We start from the raw sequence: 15,170 nt of genomic DNA on the forward strand, positions 1-15,170 counted from the left end.
GTCAGAACGCAATTCATAAAGGTGACTTGTTCCTGTCATGGTAATAATCATTCTGATTATTTTAACAGTGTGCAAGGGGAAAAAAAAAAAAAAAACTCCTTTTCTGATCTGGCTCCAGACGTCGGATTTGAACAGACTACGGCTTCCAGCCCATTATCCTACCAGAACTACACAACTGCCGTGAAGAGGTGGACACAATGCCAAAAAACTATCAACACAATGGCTTCTGGAAAGCTCGCTATCTGACAGGCAACACTGATCTTATGGATGATCTGCTGCAGTGATCGTCTTCCCCGGACTGCTACTAACACTTTCTTCTAAACTGCAGTAAACTTTCTGATTTAATGCGGCTCAAGAAAAAAAAACTAAATTTACTTTCACTGGGGAACAAACAGAACGCTTACCTGGTGTCCTCCTTTTCATCTCTTCAGCTGCGATCTGCCAATTTCCGGGCCCTCTTCTGCCATCCAAGATGGAAAAAGAGCAGCTCGGGAATCAGTGGATCTACACCTGAAAAGATGACAAATTAGGGAACTTTCACACTACCGTTTTTCTTTTCCGGCACTGAGTTCAGTCAAAAGGGCTCAATGCCGGAAAAGAACTTATCAGGCATATCCCCAGGCATTCTGAATGGAGAGTAATCCGTTCAGGATGCATCAGGATGTCTTCAGTTCAGTCTTTTTGACCGATCAGGCAAAAGGATAAAAGCGCAGCATGCTACGGTTTTATCTCCGGCCAAAAAAACTGAAGACTTGCCTGAATGCCGGCATTTTTTCCCATAGGAATGTATCAGTGCCGGCTCCTGCATTAAAAATACAGGAATGCCGGATCTGTCCTTACGGTCTGCGCATGCCCAAAAAAATTAAAAATGCTGGATATGTTTTGCCGGATGACACCGGAAAGACGGATCCGGCATTTTAATGGATTTTTTTTTTGACTGATCAGGCATTTTTAAGACTGATCAGAATTCTGACCAGTCTTACAAAAATGCCATCAGTTGGCATACGTTTTGCCGGATCACTCTGCCGCAAGTGTGAATTAGGGGGTAGAAGTGTACTGTTTGTTCGGCTTAAAGGAAGTGTCTCATCACAGATAATGGGGAAATATTGCTAGGACATGCCCCCATTGTCTTATAAGTGCGGGTCCCATCGCTGGCACACGCACCTATATCGGGAACGGAGCCCTGCAAAGTGGTGGCTGGATGACTCTGGTCCAGCCACCACCAAGCGCGCTCTCCATAGAAGTGAATGAGAGGCCGGCCACTGCTCCCATTCACTTCTATGGGAGCGACAGTAATAGCCGAGCCAGCACTCGGCTATTTTCGGCAGCCTCATAGAAAACGAATAGAGGGTGGCTGCACATGTGTTTTGCGGATCTGGTCGTGTGCATGAGCGAAGACTTGCCACAGGTGCCTATCCACAGCCAGCCCATCTAGCGAGAACAGACCTCCGTTCTGTACATTGCACAGTAGCTTACAGCGTTATGACAGGGCAGAATACGGCATGTAAAATAATTAGCGCGCTGTATTTCCTCTGGGTCACGTGAGCAATATCCCTTACTTCCATGGGCTTAATAGGAATGAGTGTGATAATGAGACACTTTGAGGGAATTAACACCCTGTAACCGCAGATACCGGCCCTCCGCACAAAAACAACATTTCTACTCTTCAGTCTTGAGCCAAATAGGCATCTCCATCACACAAGACAGTCACAAGATTGTATTAGTCACAGGGCCTGTCCCTCCTCCAACACCCCTCATTAAACCGAGGGAGCCTACGCGTGTACGTTTACATGCACGTAGAACACTGCGCTCATACACGTCATTACTGCATCAAGTCTATTAATAAAACTGACGGACGCCATTACTCTGTTTCATCCATGGCTGCCCCTATACACACACAGTGGACCCGAAGGAAAGTTGCACCAATCAACAGGAATTAATAAAGCGTGTTTACTGTACAATTAAAGGTGTTCTCCAGTAAAACAGTTCAAGGCCGGACCATTTTACCCTGTTCAGACACATTTTTCAATTGGCTATTTCGTTTCTTTGTTTTCCTTTAGTAACACAAGGGGCTATAGATTTGTGATTTTTATTTTCGTGTTTTTAAGTAAACCTCATTATGTCCTTTTTTCTGTTAAAGTCCTTCTTATATATGGAACAGTTTATGATCGCGGAGGGCAGGGCTAGTATGAGCAAGTCCTTTAACTTTACACACTCCATTTTAATATAAGGGATTATCCTGTAAGGCTGAGTTCACATCAGCGCTTTGCCTTTCCGTTTTTCTGGTCCATTATACGAGCAGAAGAGCGGAAAGGACGGATCCAGCACATAACTGTGCCAAACACATGCAGGACTTTTGTGTCCGCCTAAAAATCTTCCTCTGAGCGGAAACCTAACGGACCCCGTTATAGTCTATGGGGTCCGTTGGCTCCATTCGGCTCAGTTATGTGCCGAATCCCTCCTTTCCGTTCTTCTGCTCCTAAAACAGTGCAGAAAAATAGAAAGGCTGAACACTGATGCAAATTCAGCCTAACTAGGGTTGATGTATTTACGCCCAGTTGCAGGAGAAATAATACAGCCTGTGGAGACTTAATGCAAACGCTGAATTGGGTCTGCTAAGAACCAGCAGCTATCAGGCGATAACACATAGCTGGGACAGGTGCGGATTTCATGGCAGTTTCCTAATCTATACACATGATGCCAATTAAACGCTGCGCATTGAGTGATCGGGAAGGCAGGGATAGTAATAAACCATCTGACTTCTCTATGGGGATTTCTGGCTGAAACAGACAACCAGTTCCTTGCTCCTGTACTAGCACATCCTTGCAGGGTTACATGAGGTTCATGGATCGGAGGATGTTTGCTTCAGGTCCAGAACTTCCACTACCGGCTTATGATCAACGCAGAACAGGGATTCCTCTGTTGGCATGTCACTAGTCTAGTGTATGAAGGGGACGTCACAGCCAGCCCTTTTCTATATCAAGAGCGATGCATAGGCTGAGAAGAGTCGGTCAGCCAGCACCGCTTCACACACAGCAATAGTCACATACCGAAACATGTCCCGTGTCAAACACAAGTAGGAAGTGGGGTTCAGATTGGGGCATCCCAAATAATTGAAGCATTTTAGTAAGTTCTATAGCCTGTTATTTAAACACGTACAAGAATTTATTTTCATTTTTTTAACTGTAGAACACCTTTAACGAATGTATTTTGAGCTTAAAGAGTTTCTGTCACCAGATTTAACCCTATTAAGCTGGCTGACATTAGCGATGTGCTAATGTCAGGTAAACCTAACTAGCCTATTCCTACTTTTATCTCTGCCCCCGTTACGCCAGAAATCTACCTTTCATAATATGCAAATTAGCCTCTAGGAGGGGGGGGGGCATTGTTCTTGCTCCTCGAGGCTCCGTTCTCCCACCTTTGTCTCCTCCCTCGAAGTCCTGGTTGACAGGGCCAGGCAGCACTCGCATCTGTCTGCCAAAACTGTGCTCTGGTGAAATCTCGCGCCGTTCAGCATTCTGCGCAGGCACGGTGAGGGAAAGATGAACGCCGGCTGCCAGCTTCCTCACCACGCCTGCGCTGAATACTGAACGGCGCTGACCTCTATTTGATGTGATAGGACAGAAGCACCCTTCAAGATGTATAAGCCCCTGTACACACCACCATTCTGGTCTTGGCTGCAGATTGCATAAAAGTGAAGCTATAACAGCACAAATACCTTGGGCCAAGCTGATCTGGACTCTCCTTTCTCTTCCGCTGCTCCACCCTGGAAGGGTCCGAGGGATTATCTCCTATTCCACTCATCTTGAACACATATCAGCAACTAGAGCAAATGGAAGGAAAAGGAACAATGATCAGCAAATAGATCTAGGAGTGCTGCTCAGTGATAAAACCAAAGGATTCGTGTAGAACATCACAGATCAGAGAATTACAGAAATAGGTAACATTATCAGAAAAGTGTTGTGTACCGCCAGGAGGCTTCGGCCACTGACCTGAAGGAGTGTGGCTAATCCTAGCCGGATGCACTGCACACTCATCAGCTGTTTATGGAGGCCTGTAGTCTGTCAATGCACAGCGTAAAGGCTGTCATCAAACAATCTCACTGCTGACAGGTCTGCAGAGTCACAGTGGGGATTTGGAGATTTTTGGCAGCCCTGCTGCTTATAATCTGATTGCTCCTGTGGCTAAAGGAAGCTTTTGATACCATCATACCAGGGATTACAGGTGCTGTTCTGCTATATTTTCTTGGAAGTGTTTCTAAAGGTGACATTCCAATATTTCAAAACTATTCAAAGCTGCTACAAAAACAGAATGTGCTCATTCTCCTTGTGCCGTTTTTTCTGTCATGGACAAAAACCTGGGTGGATTATTTTCTACAGTATATGAATGGGGTATAAAATCACCTATTCACTTTCACGAAACACCCAATAAAACTTAAAGGGCTTTTCTGAGAACCTCTAAATAGGTCATCAGTATCTGATCAGTGGGGGTCCGACACACAGGGACCCTAGACGTTCAGCTGTTCGAGAAGGCATCGGTGCTCCTGTGTGCTCTACAGCCTCCTCTCAGCTTTTCCTAGGCCAGTGACGTCACATTCGTCGGTCACGTGGCCTAGTGAACATTCAGCCCCACAGAAGTGAATGGAGCCGAGCTGGGATACCGAGCACAGCCTCTATACTATGTACAGCGCTGTGTTTGGTGAGCACCGCTGCCTTCTCAAACAGCTGTCGGACCCCCACCAATCAGATTCTGATGACCTATCCTGAGGACAGATCAGTTTTAAAATCTCAGAAAACCTTTTTAAATATCACCGCTCAACACTATGTAAAATAAAAATTAAAACAGTCACACCCTTCAGAACAAATCACTTAAATAACTGTTGAGACTGGGACCTGTAGTTCTACGGACTCTCCCTCCTCCTTCCAGTCCATAGAGTCAGCAGCAATCAACTTTTCCCCATTTAGAGGATGTCACAGGAGCCTGGATAATACAATGTGCTTGGTATCACAGGGTCAGCCTCATTCTCTTCTTTGGGGCTGAGCTGCGCCTAGGCCATGTGACCGATGAACGTGACGTCACTGGTATAGAGAAAGCTGCGAGAAGGCTGCGGCGCTACTGCAAGCTACGGTACCTTCTGAAACAGCTGATCGTGGGGTTGCTGGGTGTCGGGCCCCCATCTATCAGACACTGATGACCCATCCTGAGGATGTGTCATCAGTTAAAAAAAATCTCAGAAAAGCCCTTTAATTAGTGAACATTCAGACTGAGGATATTAGGAGATCAATGACAACTCCGACTTAGGCCTCATGCACACGACAGTTCTCGGCTTCCGTTCGTTTTTTTTTGCGGATAGGATGGGGACCCTTTCATTTCAATGGGTCAGCAAAAAAAATGCTGATAGTTCATTCGTTTGTGTTCCGCGTCCGTTGTCCGCGTTTCCCTTCAGCAAAAAATAATAGTGCATGTCCTACTTTTTTCACATTTGCGGACAAGGATAGGCATTTATTACAAGGGATCTGTGGAAAAAAACTGATCCTCCCCAAAAAACGGATGCCGCATCTGTTTTTTTGCGGACGCATGTGTCGTGTGCATGAGGCCTAGATACTGTTGGCTCAGATGTTCTAGAGATGTAAGGCAAAGATGTAAGGCAGATTTAGTAATTTTAGTTTTCAAATGTTTTTTATTAGGCTACTGTCACACTGGCGTTTCTGGGTCAGCTTGTGAGATCTGTTTCAGGGCTCTCACAAGCGGCCCAAAACGGATCAGCTTTGCCCCAATGCATTCTGAATGGATAAGGATCCGCTCAGAATGCATCAGTTTGCCTCCATTCAGCCTCCATTCCGCTCTGGAGGCGGACACCAAAACGCTGCTTGCCTGACGATGCGGAGCCAAACGGATCCGTCCTGACTTACAATGTAGGACGGATCAGTTTTCACTGAAACAATATGGTGCAATTGAAAACGGATCCGCCTCCCATTGACTTTCAGTGTAAGTCAAAACGGATCAGTTTGCATTATCATGAACAAAAAAAAAAAAAAAAATATATAATTTTTTTTGTTCATGGTAATGCAAACGGATCCGTTCTGATCCGTCAGTGCAGATACAAGACGGATCCGCACCTAATGCAGGTGTGAAAGTATATAAATTAGAAGCAACTATTTTAATGGAGATTTGAGCTCTGTGGCCCTCAATGCCCCAGAAGAAGTTGGTCGTGTGGCGAAAACCCAGTTTACCAGGCGTGCCGCTCTGTTCTTCCGTTTATTGATGCGCCTTGCACAAGTGTCATGTTTGTCAGTAAATAAAATCCCACTTTGCCTAATTCTGGAGCGATGTACTTCACCAGTGGAAGCCTATCATATTATCCAGGCTCCTGGACCTGGCTCCTCTGAATGGGGAAGATCTAGGGGCCCGAAGGAGGAGGGAGAGTCCGCAGAACTACAGGTCCCAGCCAGTACTTCACATCAGTACACAAATGATCTGTGCTACTTGCATTTAACTCGAGTGAAGGTAAGTACGGTAACTTTCTCAACAGTTATTCAACTGACTTGTTCTAAAGCGTGTGAAAAACACATGATTTTTTTATTTTGTTGCTTCTAATATTTGCACCCTAGTGCTGAGCGGTGATACTTATCTACATTGCATACTGATTAAGTGTAACGCTGGCCTGCATGATCACCTGCTCCAGAAGGCTTGCGGATGTCAGGAGGATTTAGGCGTACATGGCACTGCAAGATCAGAATCAGGGTTTAAGACTATACTTCAAAAAATAAATATGTTTTATGATTATTTTTTAGACTGAAGTCAGTAAGAAGACTGAAACCAATGTGGAAATTTCTATGAAAGGTAACAGAGCATTTTACTGCGACCGCAATCATTTCCTGTTTCATACGGGATCACTACATGTAATCTATAAGGAAACACTAGATGGAAAAACGGACGGGAAGGTAACAAGGATGGACAAGCTTTACACTACGGATATATAACAACATGAAGATCTGATTGTACTTTGCTGTTAGTTTATTCACTTGCCCAGGGTCAGCTTCTAGGGTACTAGGTGCCGGGACACAGCACAGAAAACCCGCCACATAATACAGTACAGAGATTTTCTAAACGGTGCAGAAATCTGCGGCGTGGAAAGCGACCTGCAGTGTGGATGGTGAAATCTGCAGCAGGACAACCGTTTGTGCGGATTTTCAGGGATCTCGTCATTTGCAAAGCACAGGGTGAGATCAGGTGAAATCTGCCCCAAATCCGCTAGTCACATGCAGATCTGGTGCAGGAAGGCAGCAAAAAACACACAAAAATCTGCAAAAACTACACTGCAATGTGAATGTACAGGAGAGATGGAACAAGACCGCTCGACAAAGCAGTCAACAAAGTTGGGCCAAGGCCGCCGGTTGAGAATTATAAACCCCTGCTACAAGCGTTTGAGGTAGGAATGGAAATAACATGGTAATACGGACACCGCTGTATACTAACGGATACCATATATTCCTGCGTCAGATCCCAAGGCTTTTTGGAAAGCTGGATTTTGACTTGAGATGGTTCTCTTTCTTAGGAGATAACGCTTTGCATATTCGTCTCCCTTCACAATTACCGCAATACAATGGCTCTCCCCTCTCGTCCATAAACTATTGTCGCTCTTTTACCAGCATCTCTGCGATTCAGATACAAAACCCTGTATAGTAAAGGAGTATCCTCGCCCCGTGCCGAGCAGCATCACATCTTTTGCCGTATCTTGTGGATCACACACCTGCTCACCACGAGCACGGAAGCCGCATGGTCGTGTGAATGGGGCCTTCAGGGTTTGTGCCACAAAAATATTCTACATTTTTCACACCAGAACTTGAATCTGAATTAATTAATAACTGCATGTAAATAGACATTTTCATTATTTTACTCTCCAACTCACTGTGGTGGTCGCACATGCTCGGTTTAAATCTCCTTTTATGACCCACATCTGATTTGGCTTCCAAAATGGAGTCAGGTAACCCGACTGTGTAGCCATACCCTTACAGGAAAAGAGCTCCCCCTTCAGCTGCCAGCTCTAAATAAACCTAGCAGAGTGATTGCAGCATGTGAGGTACAGGGCGGCACTATAGGTTGGCTGAGGTGTTAAATTCTGTCTGTTGTGCTACATGTTGTTTAATTTACATTTTTTACACCAATCATGGCATAATCCCTTTAAGGACCTTGCAAACCTTCATTTTTGTGTTTGCGTTTTTTACTCCTTGCCTTCCTGGAGCTAGTTTTTTTTATTCTTCCATTCACATGGCCATTTGAGGAAGTTGTACTTTCTAATGACACCCTTTTATATTGCATAAGATGCAATGGGAAGCTGGAAAAAGTGGAACTGGAAAAACGGACCTGGTACCGGTCAGTAGGATTAAAGTGTTAACGCATTTATATTGTTTTTCTTGTTTTAATACTTAAAAGAAAAAACTTAGATTTTTTTTTTCTTTGCATTGATATATCACCCCCATAACTTTTTTTAAAATAGTTTTTTTTAAAACTTTCTTTGCCTTTTTTTTTTTTTTTTTCACCTCAAGAGGTGATTTTAACATGCAAGTGTCTGATCACTTCTCCCATAGAATGCAATGCTTTACCATTGCAGGCTATGGGAGATTAATTATGTTCCTGCCTCAGTGCAAAGGAGACTCCAGTAAACAGTTACCGTAATACGTTCACGGATCGAAAGTTAGTAGTGAAAAATCTGCAGTGGATCGGGAGTAAAACAAAAAAAAAATGCCTAAAATGGGCTGGTTTTTGTGGTGGGACTGCAGACTGGAATGCATCAGGCTCTCCGCTGTTTTCAACCTCTGCATAACCAGCAGCATAAAAAAGGTAACCTATGGATTGAAAGTCCGCTTGTGCTGTGGGATTTCTCCGCAGTGTGTGGATGAGATTTTAAGAAATCTCACACACTTGGCTGAAAATGTTGAAAATCTTAGCTTTGCTCAGTACGAGCAAAGCTAAGATTTTCAACATGTACTTCCAGTGCTTGTGCTACGTAAGATTACCATATTTTTCGCCCCCCAAAGTGGGGGAAAAATTTCACTCCGTCTTATGGGCTAAATACTAATGAGCACTTCCATTTTGGAAGCGCTCATTAGTACCGGAGGAACGGGAAGTGGTGAAGGCTCTGTACTCACGGTTTCCTGGTCCTCGGCTTTGCTGTGGCTGCGCACAGCGCGAGGGCGCACTGTGACCTCACCCTGGGTGCGTCGCGTCACAGCACAGCCGCGGCAGAAAGAAGAGAGTGCGCTGGCAGTAAGGAGCGGAGGCGGCCAAAGCAGGAGAGGCAAGTGTTTAGTCTCATCTGAGGACTTATTAACATTGGGGGTCTGATTGGGGATGTGACCTGAAGTCTAATTAAAAATATTTTTTCTTATTGTCCTCCTCCAAAACCTTGGTGACTCTTATTGGCCGGTGCGCCTTTATAGGGTGAAAAATACAGTATGTCCACACGGGACAGTGCGATTTCCACTCAAAATCCGCACTGAAATCACATCTTTCATACTGATTTTTTCCAGATTTGCAAAGGGCGATAACCACAGTGGAAATCCACAGCACAAGCTGACATGCTGCAGACTTAAAACCAAAGGTCATTTAGTCGGCATTAACTTTTTTTCTCCTTTGTTTTTACAGCGTGCAGGAGATTTCTTAAAATCTCATCAACACGTCCGGTACTGCTGCCGCAGGCAAATCCGCAGCTTTCTTGCCGTGTGTACACATACCCCGATGCATATCACCCTTAATAAAGATGCTGCTATTTCGCCCATGCACGGCCTTTTTGTCTTGAAACTGCTCTGTATGGACGAAACCGCGACTATGTTTCAAGTTCGGCATACAGGGTTTGGGTTTTCTAAGAATTCCGTTATGGATTCCGCTACCACGGACCATGAGTTACTCCCTCGCTGTAAATACCCGGTTTGACACCACCTGCAGCTAATCACTGGCCATCATGACAAATTGTCACATGACACAAGGTGACCCGATCAACGCAGAGAACAGCGATTGTTTTCAGCAAGGAAGGCCAGCAGAACATCGCAGACCGGGAGGAGGAGCAAGCTCCCATTCTCCTTAGATTTTTTCTAATTTATTTTTTAGGTTTTCCGCATTTGCAGTTTTCTCTTATCCCCCATGCTTGAATCCTACTTCCTGGTTTGTCATGTGACTGCTGTCCCATCAGGCCTTAGGGCAGTGGGATGTGTCCTGACATCAGATCATGTGACACTAACCACGCCCCTTGTTCTTACCATAAGGCTCCAATGCAGGACATAACCAACAGCAACTGACTAATCAATACAAAGTTGCCACAGGGCGCAGTGGTAAGCTAATAACTTTTGAAAAGGGCAGTTTTGATAAATCAAGGTATTTGGGGAAAGTGATATAGCGGTGATAGCTGCTGGGCAGGACACATTTATATTAGGGGCACAACCCCTATAAAGGGCTGTCAACTTTTCTCCCAGACGCCTCAACTGTAAAACTAGCCTGAAACGCAAGTGCAAAGGAGGAGCCTGGAAAAACCAGCTGAATAACCACCTAGCAGCTGTAAGCCCGCCACCCTGCCGTCACTTCAAGAAGAAAGTATATATATATAAAAAAAAAAAAAAAAAACATAGGATAACCCTTTTAATTCTCAAAAGGCAGTAAAATCCATTACTAGTGTCCACTGATCACAGGATCACACAGCACCATACAATCAGTCATTACATGATCAATGATGGAATCCATAAAGTATCAGAAGTCCTAATGTTATAAGACAATATGGAGTCTAATCCTGATTAAAGAGTCATTCTCCTCTTATAAAGGCATGGTGCGACATGAGGGCTGCAGGCCTTCATTCTCAGGACAGGTCTGGTCCCTGGGGTTGGACACCCCCTCCCCCCTGATTATAAAGTGATAGGATAGTCTAGCCCTAAACCATCATCATCACGTCACACCCCCTCATGGCTCTGTTCACACTACATCTCACTGGCAGGTGAGCCACAGCCATTTTTGAATTGCTCAGTGATTTTTGACAGTAGACTGTGCTATTCTTCTCTAAGGGAACGTAACTGAGCCACAGATACTTTGGAGTAAAGAAACGTAGTAAAATCAATTGAATCCAACGGAAAAAGTCCAAAAACCTAAGACTGTGCCCAGATGACCCAGATACAGGGCCCCTCACACAAACTCACTCAGGGTAGTAGTACGTCCTGGGCTGGTGGTCCTTAGTAGCAAACCTGGCATTCAGAATAGGACACCTATCGGGTGCCAGCGCCGTTTCCACCTCTTCCTCTGCATATAGCACATATAGAAAAAAAGCTAAGGGCTCACGCACACGACCGTTGGGTGTTTCTCGGTCTGCAAATCGCATTTTGCAGAACAGAAGGGCTGGCCCCTAAGAGAACAGCCCTATCCTTGTCCGTAATGCAGACTTTTTGGGGGGTGAAACTGCCATGTGGACACTGAATGCACACGGAGTCATTTCTGTTTTGTTTTTCTTTTTTGTGGCCCCATATACGGGTTAAAAAAAAAAACAGAACGGACACGAAAAAAAATACATTTGGGTGCACGAGCCATTAACCCCGTAACACAAAATGCCGTGCATGTACGGCGGGCTGATCGGGCGGGTGCAGGAGCTGCGCTCGCCCGAGTACTGCAGGGTTCCGGCAGTCCCTGGTAGCCGGGCCCCTGCTGTATCCGCCGACATTGCTGCTTACAGCGATGCCGGCGGATTAACCCCTTCTATGCCGCGGTCAGCACTGACCGTGACATAGAAGTGGTTTGCGGCGGGTGAAGGAGCGCATTGAGTCCCCGCCTGGCTGTGGTGGGGACCGGATGCGTGACAAAGCAGCCCGATGCCGTGCAGAGGCTGCCCAATGCCCTGCACGGCGTCGGGACCTTCCTTCTACGGGTGCCGAGGAGATCCAGCCTCAGGTTTGGTCTCCTAGGCAACCTATTTGTGTACTACTCAGTGCAATCCACTACAGGCAATGCATTACAATACAGATGTATTGTAATGCATTGCAGAGGGGAGTCAGACCCACAAAAGTTGAAGTCCCAGAGTGGGACAGAAATAAAGCGTAAAAAAAACTGCGTTTCTAAAAAAAAATATATATATATATATCACATATTAGGTATCACTGCGTCCGTAACAACCGGATCTATAAATGTATGACATGATCGCACTCCGTCCGATAGACACCATTAAAAAAAAAATAAAGCAATTTTTCACCTAACATCACTAAAAGTGCAACACCAAGCGATTAAAAAGGCATATGCCCTCAAAATAGTACCAATCTAACCGTCACCTCATCCTGAAAAAAAAAAAAAGGAGCCCCTACATTGGACAATCGCCCAAAAAAATAAAAAAAATATGGCTCTCAGACTATGGAGACACTAAAACATGATTCTTTTTGTTTCAAAAATGCTTTTATTGTGTTAAATGTAAAAAAAGCATACGTTAGGTATCGCCGTAACGACCTGCTCTATAAAAATATCACATGAACTAGCCCCTCAGGTCAAAAAAGCCATTTTTGGGGGAACCTTATATAAAAAAAAAAGTGTAATACAAAGCGATCAAAAAGTCCTATGCACCCTAAAATTGTACCAATCAAACATACCGAAAAAATTAGCCCCTACATAAGACAGTCGCCCAAAAAAATAAATAAAGAATAAAAGTAAACTATGGCTTTCAGAATATGGAAACACAAAAAAAATTTTTTAAACTGAAACATCAAAAAAAAGTCATATTTGGTATTGTCGCATCCGTAACAACCTGCTCTATAAAAAATAGTTAATGATCTAAACTGTCAGATGAACGTCGTAAATAAAAATAAAATGTGCCAAAAACAGCAATTTTTTGTTACATTGCCACACAAAGTGTAATATAGAGCACCCAAAAAACATCTGTACCCTAAAATAGTACCAACAAAACTGCCACCTTATCCCCGTAGTTTCCAAAATGGGGTCACTTTTTTGGAGTTACTACTCTAGGGGTGCATCAGGGGGGCTTCAAATGGGACATGGTGTTAATAAACCAGTCCAGCAAAATCTGCCTTCCAAAAACCGTATGGCATTCCTTTCCTTCTGCGCCCTGCTGCGTGCCCGTACAGCAGTTTGGGGTCATTTTTTTGGGTGGTTTCTATTATGTAAGCCCCACAAAGTGACTTCATAACTGAACTGGTCGTTACAAAGTGGGTTTTGGAAATTTTCTTTAAAATTTCAAGATTTGCTTCTAAACTTCTAAGCCTTCTAACGTCCCCCAAAAATAAAATGTCATTCACAAAAGGATCCAAACATGAAGTAGTCATATGGGGAATGTAAAGTAATAACTATTATAGGAAGCATCACTATCTGTTTTAGAAGCAGAGAAATTGAAGTTTGGAAAGTTGTGAATTTTTCCACATTTTTGGCAAATTAGGTATTTTTTTTTATAAATAAAAATGGTTTGTTTTTTTTACTCAATTTTACCAGTTTCATGAAGTACAATATGTGACGAGAAAACAATCTCAGAATGGCCTGGATAAGTAAAAGCGTTTTAAAGTTATCACCACAAAGTGACACTGCAAAAATCAGTCTGGTCCTTAAGGTGAAAAATGGCCCGATCCTTAAGGGGTCAAGTGTGGAATGATGTCACCTTTAGCTACAATGTACGTCATCCATGGTGCTGACATCCTACCCCCTACACCAGGGATCCACAACCTTCTGCACTCCAGCTGCCCTGAAACTACAACTCCCAGCGTGCAAACATGCTGGGCTGCTGTTCTAATCAAGCATTCTGGGAGTTGCAGTCTCCGATCAGCTGGAGGTGTCAGGTCCAGGACACATTCCAGTACTGGGATTACGATGGGAAGGTCATAACGAGATGATAATCATTAGTAATGGAGGAGGAGGAGGCACAAACAGGTTCTGCAGGTCGTGCAAAGAGAAACCAGCTGAGTATCTGCTGGCTCCACCTCGATAGTTGTCAGGAATGCCGCGTCCATAGGGTCCTAATCCCTCGGGAATAGGTGTGCAGGGCGGAGGGGGCTCCCCTGTTGCCAGGGTAACGGGGAGGCTTCTGCTGGGCATTACTAAATAAAAAAGGGAGAAGTAGTCCTCCTGGAGAGGCTTCGGCAGCTCCAGCTCCCAATGAATTCTCCTATTCATATGCAAAACCAGAGCAGTGCCATGGCCGGGGTCCCCCCTCCAGCACCCTGCACCTGTGGCAGGACCACCACTCCCAGCCTCCTCCAGGGGTCAGGGGTCATGCGGTGACAAGGTCAGGGCAGCAGCAGCTCCCTGGCCTCAGCAGGAGGCTCCATGTTGGTGAAGCTCCAGAGCTGCTTACTCAGCAGCCAGCAGAAAAGTTTCCAAGTCGCCTCCACTCACCTCCAGAGCTGCACATCAGTCTCAGCCGAAGTCTGTGGTGGGGATCATCTCCCTGGGAACAACATCCAGCGCCAGAAAAACACAACCCCCAGCGGGAGAGGAAGCGGGGGAAACGTGATCAGCTGCTGCAGCCGCCGCTGGAGTGACACTGCCCGGGCGGCTCCGCCCCCTGCTCTGCCCGTGTCCCCGGCGCCGCCCCCTCACTCCCTGACAGCCGCCCAATTGGCTCGCGGCTCGCCCTCTGTTTACTATGCGGGGAGCTCAGTGACTGGAGTTTGCTCCGGGAGGCTGCGGCCAGTTTCTGGTATTTACTGTGTCCTCTCACAGGGAGGAGCCGCGCGAGTGACGGAGGATTATGCAAGCAGCCCTCCAATGGCTTCTCCCTGCGAGCCAGCCACACGACTGACAGACACACGGCTCCGTGCCGCGCTTAACCCCTTGGCTGCCTCCCTGTCCCCGAGCGAAGAGGCTGAGCCGCCGCTGGCTGCCAACGGCCAATCACAACCGCTTTCATTCTGTTGTCGGCGATGGGAAAACTGAAAGCGGATTGGTTGCTAGGGGTAACCGTTCTCCTGCTCTATTTTTACACACACGACCCACAGCGCGAGGGCAGGCGGAACCGCCGAGCAGTCGCCCCTAGCAACCAGCAGGGCCTGGAGATGACGTCACAGAGAGGGGCTCCTTCACACACATGAGCAGGATTTTTTTTAAGGCGTTTGTTTCCCACATAGGGGAACAATGGTAAACTGGCTCAGTGGCCCCTAGCAACCAATTCAATTCCACCTTTCATTTTTCAGAGCTGCTTTGGA

The 15,170-nt window shown here is 45.6% G+C and overlaps 1 protein-coding gene across 7 annotated transcripts in view; it reads right to left on the bottom strand.

Annotated features, from left to right (window-relative positions):
- Positions 1-15,170, bottom strand: part of NCOA2 (nuclear receptor coactivator 2) — a 219,506-nt gene that overhangs the window by 63,316 nt on the left and 141,020 nt on the right. For 4 of the 7 annotated variants that reach the window (XM_044294633.1, XM_044294634.1, XM_044294636.1 and 1 more), the window contains one exon: positions 3,719-3,823. In XM_044294633.1, the coding sequence (XP_044150568.1) occupies positions 3,719-3,804 (86 nt within the window). In that variant the 5' untranslated portion in view covers positions 3,805-3,823. Of the gene's footprint in view, positions 1-3,718; positions 3,824-14,361; positions 14,516-15,170 lie in introns of those variants that run through there. The other 3 variants (XM_044294638.1, XM_044294637.1, XM_044294631.1) reach the window with 1 other exon arrangement.

This window comes from Bufo gargarizans, chromosome 5, assembly GCF_014858855.1.
Source record: "Bufo gargarizans isolate SCDJY-AF-19 chromosome 5, ASM1485885v1, whole genome shotgun sequence".
Classification (NCBI taxonomy): Eukaryota; Metazoa; Chordata; class Amphibia; order Anura; family Bufonidae; genus Bufo; species Bufo gargarizans.